Genomic DNA, 14,856 nt, shown 5'->3' with positions numbered 1-14,856 from the left:
TCCTATGTTTCTTTGTCTTCCATTCTCCTCATCTAGTCTCCTCTCTTTTCCTCCTTCCTTCTTTCCTTTCTGTCACTCCACCTCTTCTTCTCTTTTGCTCTCTCTCTCTCTCTCTCTTCTTCTCTCTACTCTCACCCTAAAATGAATGAAACAGTCATTGATTTGCAGCAAATCATGAAAGAAAAGAAATCATGCTCAGATGGCCGTGTCAGACTGTAGTTTTGTGTATGTGTGTGAGAGAGAAAAAAAGAGCAAGATGTGTATGTGCGTTTGTTTGTCTGCATATATCAAGAGGCAATTCAGGTCAGCAATCTGGATCAATACTTGTGTAGTCAAAAATATTTCACATAACTATCTCCAGTTCTGTGTAGCTCTGTCGTCTTCAGCACCAACTTTCCCACACCACCCTCCTCTCTCTTTCCCACCCTAACTCACTCTGTCGCTGGCTCTGTCACTGAAACCCCAGTGAGTGAGTGTGTGTATGTCTGTGTGTGTGTGTGTGTGTGTGTGTGTGTCTGTTTTGCTGTGTCTGTCTGTGAAGGCAACAAAACTGTGCTGCGCAGTGTAGTCTGACCTCTCCAGGCTTATTTAGCAGGTATACACACATGCGAATACTGCATAAAGAAGTTTGTTTGTGCAAGCAAAAACACATTTTTACTTTAAAAGACTCATAAAAAAACAGAGAAAAGTCAGAAAATCTCTGTGAACTGTGAGTATTTAGTTCTGTATCGACAGGTTGATCCTCTTTGTTAAAACCTGCTCCGGGAAAGATCATCAGTAAAAAATACTGGTAGTAGTCGCAGGGGAACTCCACCGACTCTACACATCAAAGTCTGTCTCCAGGTCTACTACTTATTTGATAAAAAAAAAAAAAAAACACTTATACACGAGGGAGCTGTGCAAAATCACATTTCATCAGCGGGGGCTAGAAAGTACAAGTTTGATAAAAAAAAAAAAGGGGGCAGTGGAATTAGAAATAGGTGAGTTAACCTGACCTCTTAAGGCAAGGGGCTTGAGGCTACATTAGCTACTCCTAGCATAACACACCCAAATCTCTGACTGAACTTTAAGTGGTTGAGTTGCACTGTGGGTAATGCCGGCGCTAGGTTTTGAAAAGAAAGGGTAACAAATGGGATAAAAGAAAACACAATATCTCTGGTTCTGCTGTATCAATTTTTGATTTTTTTTGCCTGTCAGTCTTGTCAGTCGTGAGTCTGACCGTGTTAATGTAGGTGGGGCAACACTACATTTGGTTGATTAACTGTAATTGTAGTAGACCCCAAATATAACAGCATCTAGCAGTGCACTTAAAGAGAGTGGTTTTACCGGAGAGTGAGTGAAAAGGTCACCTGTTTAAATCCTTTTCCAAAGGTTGTACAGAAAACCAGATTCTCACAGTTTCGTGACTCAGACTTCATTCCAAGACTGGATTAAGTTCTTGCTAATTCAGCAGGTAAAGGGGACCTGGTGCTGATCGTGGAGTGCACACTTTTATCCCCCTATTAGCTTCAAACTACCAGTATCTGAAATCACTTCATTCTCATCCTGACAACAGATAGATCACAGAAAGAAAATGGGCGTAATGAGCACCAGAGACTGATCTCACAATAGTTATTATCGAAACTACAAGTGTCACTGGTCCTCATAAGCACTTCAAGCTTCCAGGTATGAATGTCTAAATGATGCCTATGAGTGTGAGTGAGCTGTTGCTGAAAATGAGTGTGCTCACTCAACATTTCCTGGATAACAGAGTGCAAAAAAAAAAAAAAAAAAAAAAAAAAAAAAAAAGAATTACAGGGGTTTGAATCCCAACATAAGCAATACTTTATCATTTCTTCGACTTGACAGTGGAATTTTTTTTTTTTTTTTTTTATAAACACAGTCATCCAACTTACTGGAACATTTAGTCATGAACTCTGACTGGAATATGGACTCTTTGGATAACACTAATTCACATCCACGCCACATTCAGTCACTCAGTAGCACAAAATCACTGGTTTTGGAAAAAATGATAAATTGAATGGGCCACTAAGAACAAGTAGATTTTTTTTTTTTCAGTCTGCTGAAAACACAGTGCTTTACCAGGCTTTAACATTACTTGTCCCATCTCTCTCTCTCTCACCTGTAGTGTCTAAAAATCTCTTCTTCCACTTCGGTGATGAAGTGACACTTTGTACAAGAGTACTCCCTCTCTCCTCCCGCTCCTCTGCCGCCTTCCTTGTCTACCGCAACCTCCTCCTCAGCCTTGACATGTGGGGGAGCGCCCTTTAGGTTGATCAGGGTGTGGCAGCTTTCGTAGTGTTGTAGCAACACATCGATGTCAGTGGTGGCAAACGCGCACTGGTCACACAAGTGGGTGACGCCTGGGATCAGAAAAGCATGGGACAGATCAGGGACATGAAGTAAAGAAAGGGGTCATGATGTGTGAAAATACAAAGAAACAACAATCAAGGAATAATTAAAGGTTTGAAGACTTCAAAATTGCAAACATTCAGACAAAAAACTTTTTCTTCCAGGATGACTTATGCTTTTAAATACCTTGTGTGACAACAGGATGGGCAGGGCTAGAGGTGTGAAAGGTGGAGCCAGAAATCACACCTGAGTCACTTCTGGGATTAGGAGGGGTCATGCTGGCTGGGGTGGTGGCGGCAGGTTTGGAACCGACTGTGTCCTGCTGTTTGGTGGACTGAGGAAACTTGGAACAGCATTTAGGGCAGGTGGGCTTCCGACAAGCGAAGGGGTGGGAGACCTTTTGAGAAAAATCAGAAAAGTTTGTGCAACAATGATATGAACCATTTCATACTCTGCACATACTTTATACTCTGGTTAATGACAGCGCTGTGTATATGTGCGATGGAATTTGAAGCCTTTCAGAGATAGTTTCCTCCTGTTGTGTCTCTCACTTTGGTGCTGTGATGTAATTGTTTTTTTGTTTTTTTTGTCTGTGCAAAAGAGGTAGAAGCCAGCAGTAGCAGTGCCACCCTCCGTTCTGGCTAATAACCAACCTTGTAGCATTTTCAAGAGTTGCAGCGGCTGATGGCTGGCAGCTGGCGCAAATGATGGTGGGGAGTGTGAGTGGGTGCAAGGGAATTTTAACTAGGCCAGAGATTGGAACAATTAACTTTACACTTGTTCTTATATTTCATTTTATTTTCTTGTGCTTACAAAGCGGCTCGTTTTTTTTCTTGTTATTGCCAAGCAAACACCAAAACAACAAGCAAATAAACACTTCAGTATTTTATTAATCTCACCTCCCCCAGGTGTTTGTGCGGCTGACAGAGCCCCTGCGGACAATACATGCAGTGCTGAATGCAGCATCGGTGGATGGAGTGGTTGTGCTGATAGTGCAGTAGTAACGGTGCTACTACGATCACATCCGCACTGTGGGCCATCGAGTACCGGAAATCACACAACTGACAGTTATAACTGGTCACGACCGCTTCTGGATCGCTGCTGTTTGTGTCTCCTGTGAGCAGAGAACAAGAGCAAAGGTCTGTTAAATAAAACAGTTTGAGTCTTGGAGTAGAAAAACAAGGGCATGTCAGAAATTTTAAGAGGGGTCATGATGCTCAAGGCAAGCAAACAAAGGGGGTCAAGTAGTATCACAGCACTCGAAACAATATAAAGGAGAGGTCAAATAGTACTGCAGTTGTGGCCAGTAAGGGCCAGCAGTGTCTAAAGTCTCCAAAGAAGAGCGAAGCTGTGCAAGCATCATAGCACTGGAACAAGTTGAAATCGTTAACTTCTATTTAATTCTGATCATTAATCTTGTGTTCCATAAAAGTATCTGCCTTCTACTAAAAACACTTAGAGCGATTCACCACCAAATTTCACCATACTCTCTCCCATTTCATTACCTTGGCTGGTGCTGGACGGGTTGGATGACAGATCTTTGCGGCTTTTGGATGCCATGTGGTCTCTTTCTCCTCCTTCTCTTCTCCCTCCTCTCTCCCTCTCTCTGTCCAGCACCCCAGGATTAGAGTTGTTGGGGCTCATGGCACCTCCCAAGCTCATTCTATGTCTCTGTTCATAGTGCTCTAAAAGCTTTGCCGAGCCCCCTGACCACTCACAACTCCAGCTACAGAATTTACACCAATAATATGCCTGCACAGCGCCTCGACCCGGCTCCCCTGTCCAGCTCGACGAATCTGAACACGCCCTAACTGGGATGGAGTACCCGACCAAGGAATCGTCTTCCGCCCTCACTGCCACTCGCTCCGCCCCGTCTATGATCTGACTCCTCCCCTTCGCCTGGTTGTCGTGTGTTGCCAGGTTGTTGGTGGCCAGCAGGGGCGTGGTTGGAGGAGTTTTGACTTTATTTGGATGCGAAGACAGGAAGTGTTGTTCAAGTTCTAAGGAGTTACTGCCCATGTACGTGAAGTTGCAGAATTTGCAGCGAAAGTACTTAGTGTTCCCCTGGCAATCAGAGGTCTTCCGGCCAATCCCAATTAACGTGCCGCCCAACGTCACCTGTTGACAAGCAGAAATGAGATAAAAAGACAATAAGAGGTTTTGTTTTTGTGGTTGTCTGGTGACTATACTCAGCCAAAGCTCATTTCTGACGTAAAAGAAACATGACTCTGCAGCAAGACTCTACAAGCACAAGCTGAACGAGAGCAACAGAGTGGAAACTTTATTCTATGAAAAGTCAACTGCAAATGTTGTTTCAAAGTATCAAATGAATTAATCAACATTTCATATCTAATATTGTTAAATTAATTTGTCGGTTGTAGCTTCAAGATGAGCTTATTATGTAGACGCCTCTGGGTTGCAGTTGTTTACAACTTTAGTTACCTTTGAATATTGGAAGTGAAATCTCATTAGAGTTCAAATTAAAATTAAGCAAAATTTAAACATACACTAATTTAGAAATACACCTACCATCTGTTATTAGACAGTGGACAATAGTTATCTGACTATAGGGTTTTTACTGTATTTATCTATGATGCACTTACCTAGTATACATTTTCCATAGAATCTAAAAATTCAACTTTGATAAAAACCCTGTTATTTTTAATTCTGATGCAGCAGCAGGTTTTTTTTTTTTTTTTGGGGGGGGGGGGGTATATGACATAAGCCTTCAATCAGAGCTGTGCTGCTGCAAATTTGGAAAACTATGCCTCAGCTGCTTTGAGTACTTAACCTCACAATGTATGCAATCCATCATTTTCTGTAAGTAACTGTAGACAATTAAAAGGCTGCCCTAACTCTAACTAACCGACCTATCTCCAACATATCTACCAGGCTCTACAGTAGTATGCACTATATGAAGCCAAGATTTTGCATTACTGAGAAAGCAACCTGACACCCGTCTGTTTTTTATTAGATTAGCTCCTAGACTGTAAGTGATTATAGTGTGCTGCTGACTATATAGGTGAGCAGGCAGCCTGGCAAGTCTTACAGTGACATGAGACGTACTACTGTACAATATGGATTTGTCTCTTTACAGATCTGCGGTTTGATGCTGACTGCTGGCTGTCTGTTAATAGAGGTTTGGCAAGAACAAAATGCAACTGGTATTTTTAAGTGAGCAAAGATTCAGGAGCATTTAGCTTTATTTTTACAGTGCAAATACAGATTATTTGAATCCTGAATCTCAATTTAATTTTGTTTTGTTTCCAGGTCATCATTTTTTTCCTTTAACTTCAGATTTGATTTTTTTGGACGGTAACACTGTTATTTTGCAGTTAAAGCTTGGTCATTAAACCCCTCACTGTTTCTCTTAGCAGAGAGGACAATGAAAAGGAATTTATTCTCATTAACAGCTATTGCCTGGGAACAGAAATTTAGAGAAGGCAGAATAAGCCAAATAGACATATTATTATTATCATTACTTTCATATGGTAAGACGAAACCTTTATAGATACTTTATAAGTTACAAAAGTGAAAGACGGGGTATTTTACTATGTGTTTTCTCACAACAGCAATCATCCAATCATTACGACCCGCACACCCTGCCCAGGCAATTAGAAAAGAGCCAAACATCTTTAGAAAGCAGAGTGGACAAAAATATACAAAGGGGAATATGAGGGGGTGGTGGAGAATGAAAAGAGGCATGGGGCAAGCAGGACAAGTTGAGGGACAAAGAGTGTAAGATGAGGAATAAAGGTGGGGAGGAGAAAGAGGTGAGACATGGATGAAAAGTAAATTGAAAAGATAGAGAAAAAGGGACTCAAGAGTAAGACAGAATGAGTAGAGACAAAGGCAGAGGGGAAGGTGAAGGAGAGACAAAGACATATGATGAGAGAGACAACTGGAGAACGAAGAGAGACAAAGACAGTTAAATATGTCTGACAGCTGCTTCATTACACAGCTGATTATAACTACTGGTTTCAAAGCCATGCTCCGTCTCTTTCACTCCGTTCACTCCTCTCCTCCTCCATCTCTAGCTCTCTTTTCCCTCTTTTCCGTATCCCTCTCCTCCATGGGTCTTTTTTCCTGCGATCTCATTGGTTGACAGGCCACCTCGTCTTAGCAAATGACAACATGGAATTTTCCAAACGTGGGCGGGAGAGAGAAAAAGCTAGTGAGGGATGGAGAGAATAGAGAACCCTTTCATTCGATTTTTTTTTTTTTTATACTTTCACTTTTTCTTCATAATGACGACTTAAGCCCACTGGATTTTCTATTTCTGACTCTGTGTGTATGTGTGCTTGACTACTGTGTGTTTCTGTGTCCATTACGTGACTTACGGCCATTACAGACTGCTGGTTGAAATGAAATGAAACTCCCTGACTATTCCTCACACACATTCATAAACACACACATTTATTAGATCATCTTGTTTAAAGCTTTCAGACAAAACCCTACTGTTCCTGCACACTGAAAATTCCTAATCTTTGACCCAGTTGTTACTAAAACTGGAGTAGTCCCAATGCAGAAAGACACATTATAATGTAAGAGCCTATTTTTTAAACCACACAATATGTGTATGACTATGAAATCCATTTCTAAGAAAAGTATTAAAAATATTCCTGCAGTATGAAAAAAACTTTTTTTTAGGTATTTCATTGAGGCTTTTTATTAGACTGAAGTTAGAATCTTGAAAATTATGTGCAAACTTGACCTCAGTATTAATGATCCAGTGTTCCCCGCAGGCTGAGAATTTTCTTGTGGTGGTGGGTGGTGCAGTTAAGAGGGGGAGAGTGTAACCCAGGTTATTTTCACAGATGTTGCCTCACACACAGACTACTGGTAGATGCCAGAATTTACTGATGTTCCCTAAATGCCTCATATGCAAACTTTTAGTAGATGCAAGAATTTACGAACCTTCCCTAAACGCCTCACACACACAGACCATTGGTAGATGCAAGAATTTACGAACGCTCACTAAACGCCTCGCTCGCAGACTATTGGTAGATGCTAGCTAAGCGACTGTGCACAAGAAGCCTTTAGTTCCCACTCAGTTACTGCAACACACACAATTCAGACAGGCGTGTGGGGGCGAATATTTGTTAGTTTGAAAAGAGTGAAATGAGGCGTAAGGTTGACACAGAGTGATTTTATCTGCCTTGGCAAATCAGCCCAGAAGAACCAATGTATGGGAAATGCTGTGGTCAATTGCAGTTGTAAGAAAAATTGCTGTGCAGGGAAAATAATTGGCATGTTGGTTGTTAAAAAAAAAAAAAAAAAAAAATGAATATGAATATGAAAAAAATAGGATGCAAGGTTGTCATAAAACTTGAAACAGGTATTTGTTAACTTTGATGAGTCTACAATTTCTGATTACAGATTCCTCTTCCTGCTACACAACTGCAGCTCCACTCAATTCACGGAGTGATGACATGATGGCGGTCCATCTGACTTCCAATTCTCACTATTCCAGTCTCTGAAAGTTAATAACCAAAGAAAAACTGCTCACAGTACTGCCTAAGAAATACGGTATATATGTTTACTGCCTATGTCAAATACTGATAGTCAAACATACAGTATTTTCATTATATGTGTTTAAAAAAAGACTCAAGCTTCTGAATGTGACTTTGATGGATCAAAGCTACAGTATACCCTGTCTTTAAAAGTATGATCAAGAAGATCTGCACACAGTAAGTTTACATGGGTGAATAAAGTTTCAAACCAAACATAGTTGCCACTTAAGTAGTTGTGTCTGAAGCTTTAATGTTTACTATAACAGGAAACAGCAAATCAATGTTGAGCAGAGAACTAACCAAAGTCTACAGCTGTTGAGTTCACCGATTAGTATCTCCTGATTTTAAGTGCAATAATCATTTAAACAAACTAAATCACTGAAGACATATTTTATCCTCATATTTATTGGCTGATCTGTTAGGTGTCCAGACTGCAGGTACAAATTACACCAGACTCTTTAATGTCCTCTGATGGTGTATAATTACAAGGTAAAATTTAATCATCTTTAAGTATATTGATAACATTTATCTTATAGGAGGAATTATGAATGGCACCAGTTTGCCGCATTCCTGTCTTTATCCTGCAGTTTCTCAGCAAAGTAGGTCCCTCCAGATAATAGCCCTGATTAAAATTCTAGCTCTGACTATGAGGGATTAGTGCAGGATATGCATTTATTAGCCATTATTTAAAACACTATATTAGGTATAAGTAATAAAGTGTAACAAGTATATGTATATGTATGTGTGTGTACATATGCATTGCCCTAGTGATCTGTGAAACAGACAGTGTACCCGTGTGTCTGTGTGTGTGCATGTGCTTCAGCACACATGTGCACATATGTGCAGCCTGACTGCCAGGTGCCCTGTTTGTCTCCCTTTCTCTGTCTATCCATCTGTCGAGTCTATAAAATTTATAACTTCCAACACAATGCCTCACTGTCCAAAGCACACACACACACTATACACACTATGATACAAATCAGTTGCAGATTGTTCAACCCAATAAATTGTTCAGTTCAGTTATGGGCCTAAATTTACAGATTTATGACCACCAGTAATGATTACAGTGCATTGTTAACTAAGCCAAGATGTCACCTGTTTTGGATCAAAGTTTGATTATAAAAAACTGATTGATTACTTAAAGCTTTTCTGAAACACTATGTCACTACATCTTTTATTGTCAGCTATCAAATAGCTATCAATTTATTCAAAAATAGAACTTTGTTTAATTAAACTTTGAAATTAATGAAATAAACACTTCCGAAAGAATGCAACATTCTCAGACTGTTCTTTCACACATGTGCACCATTTTTCTACATCTGTAGATCTGTAATGTAATTACTGAAACATTTTTAGTAAAAAAACAAAACAAAGAACTAGTGTAAAATGTATGACCCTTTAGAGCTCCAGACACAAATCACAAAAAATAACAGTGTCAATGTTTGTGGTACTTTGGAGGCAGTGCACAGAGATGACTAAAAAAAGTGGATATCCATACACATCATCAGATAAGCAACAATTACTAAAAAGAGACCTGCTTGAGAGCTGCATGATTATCCACCACTTCTGTTGCCTCTCTGCACACTCGAAACAAGAGCCACGATGGCATCTCTGACATTAATTCAAGAAGGTTCAAAATGGGAACTGAGCAAGGGTGCACCCTGTCACCTTTGCTGTTTGATAGATTTATGGATTCTGCACTCCGTTGCCATGAGACCAGTGTGGCGACATCAGGGTGGTACATTATCTCTATTTTTTGTGAATTTGAATTGTGAATTGTGAATTTTGATGTCCTCACTGGGACATGAACTCCAATCAACACAGAGGCTGTGTACAGCTACATGTGATGCTGAGAGGATGAGTTTTCACCAAGTCCGAGAACACCATCCTCTTGCAGAAAAAAGGCTGATGGATAAATAATCGCACAGCAACTGCCCTGAGTGGAAACCTTCAGTTATGGTGAGGTCATTTTCAAGAGTGATGGTAGAAAGGACTGTGAAACTGACAGCTACCCGGGGGCATCAACTCCTAAAGGGCAGGCTTTTCATAGGACTGTAGAGGCAACAAAACAAAAGCTTTACTGAACTAGAAAGTCTTTGTTCCACCCCTCGAAAACTTTCCCTTCCTTTCAATTAACTCAACACGCTTTCACCATAAAATGCTCTGTGTAGCTTTTTGTACTTTTATTCACTGTAGTTTTTTTTAAGGTGTTACCAACTGTGGAAGTGGCACTATTACTGCTTCCTTGTGTGTATATTTTCTGGTCTATTTCTTTTAAATGTGTGTATAGTGTGTGTGTGTGTATGCGTGTGTGTAAAATGACTTGTTGAAAATCACATGCTGTACGTTAAATCCATTCATCTGACTGTGCTTACCTGTACGTCATATGTGCCATTCACCATAACTGCCCTGTGCTGTTGATTGTGTATATCTGGCCTTGTCTTCCCCAACTCTTTGGCTTGGTTCCTCTGCCCTTGTCCTGTCTGTATGTCTGTCAGCAGAAATACAAGGAGGGGGTCAGACTTGCGGAAGTAAAAGGGGAAGGGGAGGGGGGGTCATGTTGCTAGAGGCAAAACGATCCAAGGACAAGTCTGACATCTGGGAAGATGGAAAACCTTTAGATCAAAAATCAACAAGTTGTGGTAGCATGCAACCGGTTCACTCTGAGCATGTGGAAAAACAAACTTCACAAAGTCAAAACTTTACATCTTTAAGAAGATATATAACTTTACGAAATAATGTCGCAAGATCTAACCAGTCACTGAGTATGGATAATACACAATGAGGCAACATTGTTTTTTTTTTATGTCAGTTACCCAGGTAACCCAGGTCACATGTCACATGGCAGTATCCAGCCCTGATCAGCTGTGCTTATTTCATGAGCTTGTGATGGAATCCGTTTTCACATTTACAACCAATGAGCAGCAGCGCTTCGTGAATTAACTCAAATACATTAATGTGAGAGTTGGAATTACCTAGAGGTGTGTGCTGGGGGGCCATGTTGTGGAGGGCCAGGATGTGTGTGTCGAGGGCAGCGTCCTGCCGTGTGCGGTTGTGCAGACCCAGGTGATACTTCCTAAAGTGCTTCACCAGGTCGGCGGGGTCATTGCCATAGTAACCGTAACCGCACACGTTGCACTTGAAGTCCTGGAGTTTAGGAGAGGGGCTGGAGGAAAGTGGAGGGGTGTCAGTTGTCGACTCCTCCCCTCCTTCCTGTCTGGGGAGGAGGTGGGCAGCGGAGAGGAGAGAAGGAGTGAGGTGATCTGCCTCCCCCCTGTCTCTATCGCCCCTCTCTCCTTCCTCTAACCCCTTCTCCCCATCCTCAGGCTCCGACTGGCTCTCGGGTCTGTCGGTCAACGCCGCTCCCCCTTGTTTGGCCCTCCCCCCTCCTCCTCCTCTCCTGCCCCCTCTCTCCTCATTATTACTGTAGCGATCACCCACTGATGAGGGAGAGACAGATGAGGAAACACACTCGCTCTCTCCCTCCTCCTCTTCCTGCTCCTCATCTCCTCTGACTCGGTCGGAGGACTCTGGCTCAGAGGGTCGGTTTATTCGTTCGGCCTCTGCTCCTACTCTCCCCTCTTCCTCTCCCTCCTCTTCCTCTTCTCCTCCTGGCCTCCTCCCCTCTTCTTCCTCCTCCTCCTCACCTCCGACACTCCGGATAGGGGGATTCTTCTTCCTCACCATCTCTGAAAAATATATAAATTTTATTTTTCTTCATTTTTTAAATTTTATTTTATTGTTCATTGATATGTTTACATTATCTAAACCATTTAAACTTTGTATTGTGTATGAGGAGATGCAGGATTTGGGGGAAGAAAATGTCAAGCAGATTTCCATAATCCGTTACAATCAAGACATTAAGAGATACAAGGAGTCTGCAGAACACAAATAATATCTAGTGGATTACACACACATGCACGCACACAAATACAATTGTCTTACAATGATGTATGTGTACAGAATAGCTTTGATTCAATTTACAAACTTCTTTGAACACTGAAATCTGTGACGATCTTCGACCACAAACCTCGTCAAAGAAAAACAGCCTCAACAAATCAGAAACATCTCAGCTGTGAGAGATCTTTTCGGGGTGTGTGTCGGGATGTTAGTTGTATCCCTAAGTGCGATCTTTTGCCTTTTTTTTTTTTTTTTTTTTTTTTTGGAAACCAGGGGGGGAATCTTTTTATCGTTATGGAAACCATCCGTGAGAATCTTCAACACATGACCACATCAAAACCCAAACCATATCAGAGAAACTGAGAGGGGGTGGTAGACAAGAGGGTGAGGCACAGAGAGAAACGGGGGAGACAGAGGGAGGAGGAGGAGAGAGACAGGGAGAGTGGCCAACACTCAACCACATCAAACCACACACCCCATATCAGAAAGATGGATGAGGGAGGCGACAGACTGCAATTCATCCCCTCCAGCACTCCAAATTTCTCTTTCTCTTCTGCATCTCTTTCTGCGAGCTTTTCATTTATTTTTTCTGGCTCTTTTTCTCATCTCTCGCTGCCTCTTGTGCTCTTGTCTGCGTCACCTCCTGTCCTTGGGTTCCTCTCTCTTCTTTATTTTCTTTTTGTCTGCTTTTCTTTCTCATTTCATATCCCATTTTACTTTGACCAACCCCCCCACCCCCCACGCACTCACACACACACATGCACACATCTCGGTTTTCTCTCTCACAACCTTTCATCCTTTCCCATGTCTTTCTCGACACCATGCTCATGTATATTCAGTGTAAAATACGTCTATCAAACAAAAAGCACTTATCAAGGCATTTTCTCTGCATTTTAGTCATTTTTTATTCTCTGTTGCCCTCTTTCACATGCAAGAATAATTGCTGTAATAATTCAAGTAATTCCATCATTAAAATTTTTCTTTCTGCTCCTGCCCTCTCCCTCCGTCTGTCATTCCCCTTGTCCCACCAACCCACCCCTCCCTCCCTTATAATCACTATACAGAGCCATCAAATAACCAACCATGTGTTTTATGTTAAGCCATAATCTTTCTTTTGTTTGAAAAGAGAACAATTGTGGTCGTTCTGTTCACAACAGTCGTGACAGAGAGATACTGCGTGTGTTTTAGCGAGCGCGTGTGCGCGCGCGTGCGTGCAAGCGTGTTTATTTGTGGTCGTTCAGTTCATATTCGGCCGTAAACACAGTCAACCCATTGACCCATACGCTGTGTTTGTATGTGTGTGTGTGCGTGTGTGCCTTCGGTCATAAACAGAGTCAAACCCAAAAGACGCCTGATAGACGCCAAATTCTGATCACGTTTAGATCAATGCAATATGACGGGAAAGACATGGTGCGTGTGTGTGTTTGTGTGTATGTATGTGTTTTTGTGTACCAGTAATGCATGTTTGATGATGCATGTGGAGGAGAAATAGCATGTGTGTGATACTGTATAGTATACAGTATATATGTATACTATTAAACTATATAGTGTGCTTGTAATTTACTCATAGAAATGGCAAACTTTAAACTGCACATAGTTAAACCATGAGACAGTCAAGACACACACACACACACACACACACACACACATCTAAAGAAAAAGAAGTAAAAGGAAACAGAAAATCAAATGGGCATAAACAAACACATGTAGATACACATAAACAGATTAAAAAGGACCATATTTTAACAACCCTTTAATGTAATCTAGAGGATTAGGCAGAAAAGAGAAAATAAAACACATGCACAGAGAAAAGCAGAAGAAAACAGACAGAGAGAGACCTGCTTTTTTGTTGAATCCAATTTTCTCTCTATGGCCTTTTTCGTATTTTACCATTTTTTCTCTCCCTCTTTCTCTACCATACAACTATTAAAATAAAGCAATTTATGTCTGCAAGGGCCCACGCCTAGACCAGCCCTGGCACTTACTGTGTGTGTCTGCATGTGTGTGTGTGTGCGTGTGTGTGTGTGTGTGTGTGAGAGAGAGAGCGAGAGGGAGAGAGAGCGAGAGGGAGAGGGAGAGAGAGAGATAGATAGAGAGAGAGAGAGAGAGAGAGAGAGAGAGAGAGAGAGAGAGGGAGAAGGAAAGTGAGAGAGTGCAAGGAGCAGAGGAAAATCTCATCTGATGTTCACCACACCCAGTCAGAATTCATCATTCACTTGCACACATATATATACGCACGCACGCATGCATGCACGCACACACACACAGACACACACACAGTGGAAAACTACAGATCGTTGTGGTAAAGCAATGAAGCTGAAATCCCAACCTAAGAAGCACTGACTGACCTAACTGTGTTTCCATCTGCCCTGTTTGATTTCGGCGGTGACTGAAAAAGTTCATCAAAGTGATGATAACAAAATTACACATGACTCGGCTGAAGTATGAAATCAATAGAGCAGGAATTATAAATAGCAAAATTATAATTCATTATTTATTTAGGATGGCATCAATTGTTCATTTGCATACTTCAGGCGCGCTTGCATGCTCCAGGATGTGGGCAAGAAGAGGTGTGTGTTACAGGGGTGTACTGTGTGTGTGTGTCTGTTTCTGAGCGTATGCATCTGTGTGTGTGTGTGTCTCAATGTCGCAGTACAGCCTTTGTCTGCTTCAGGCTGTATACACAGACTGGAACCATTACTATCAGCTACAATTAGGTCCAACCCACCACAACATACCGCATAACAACTACTGCTACTAGCTACAATTAGCCCATATACACCACAATGGCCTCAATACCACAGTGAGGATAAACGCGACAGTTAATCATTACCATCAACTACAATTAGCCCCTATGCCAGTGAAGCTTTTATCTGAAATTGTCAATTATCACCCGAAGACAACTGCTGACGGATGGACCGAGAGGGGAATGGTAAGTAACTGTAGTATATGACGGCCAATAGTCAGGCAGAGACACTATACTGGACAGTTTTCATTTTCATATATGTTACCATATGAATTTTACTTGTTGCACAGTAAATCAATCCTGAAAACATTTTGTCATCACATTTCAGGCCTTTTTGGTCTTTTC

At 41.4% G+C, this 14,856-nt stretch overlaps 1 protein-coding gene across 3 annotated transcripts in view; it reads right to left on the bottom strand.

Moving 5' to 3' along the window:
• Window positions 1–14,856, bottom strand: part of trps1 (trichorhinophalangeal syndrome I) — a 116,544-nt gene that overhangs the window by 51,726 nt on the left and 49,962 nt on the right. For all 3 annotated transcript variants that reach the window (XM_023416233.2, XM_023416235.2, XM_023416234.2), the window contains exons 3-8: window positions 10,841–11,554; window positions 10,241–10,356; window positions 3,858–4,470; window positions 3,252–3,466; window positions 2,539–2,749; window positions 2,123–2,363 (exon numbers count right to left, since the gene is read on the bottom strand). In XM_023416233.2, the coding sequence (XP_023272001.1) occupies window positions 2,123–2,363; window positions 2,539–2,749; window positions 3,252–3,466; window positions 3,858–4,470; window positions 10,241–10,356; window positions 10,841–11,554 (2,110 nt within the window). The remainder of the gene's footprint in view (window positions 1–2,122; window positions 2,364–2,538; window positions 2,750–3,251; window positions 3,467–3,857; window positions 4,471–10,240; window positions 10,357–10,840; window positions 11,555–14,856) is intronic.

Source organism: Seriola lalandi, unplaced genomic scaffold, assembly GCF_002814215.2.
Source record: "Seriola lalandi dorsalis isolate HSWRI2012SDOR001 ecotype SW California unplaced genomic scaffold, Sedor1 jcf7180002054562, whole genome shotgun sequence".
Lineage (NCBI taxonomy): Eukaryota > Metazoa > Chordata > Actinopteri > Carangiformes > Carangidae > Seriola > Seriola lalandi.
This window is presented reverse-complemented; position numbering and strand designations above follow the sequence as displayed.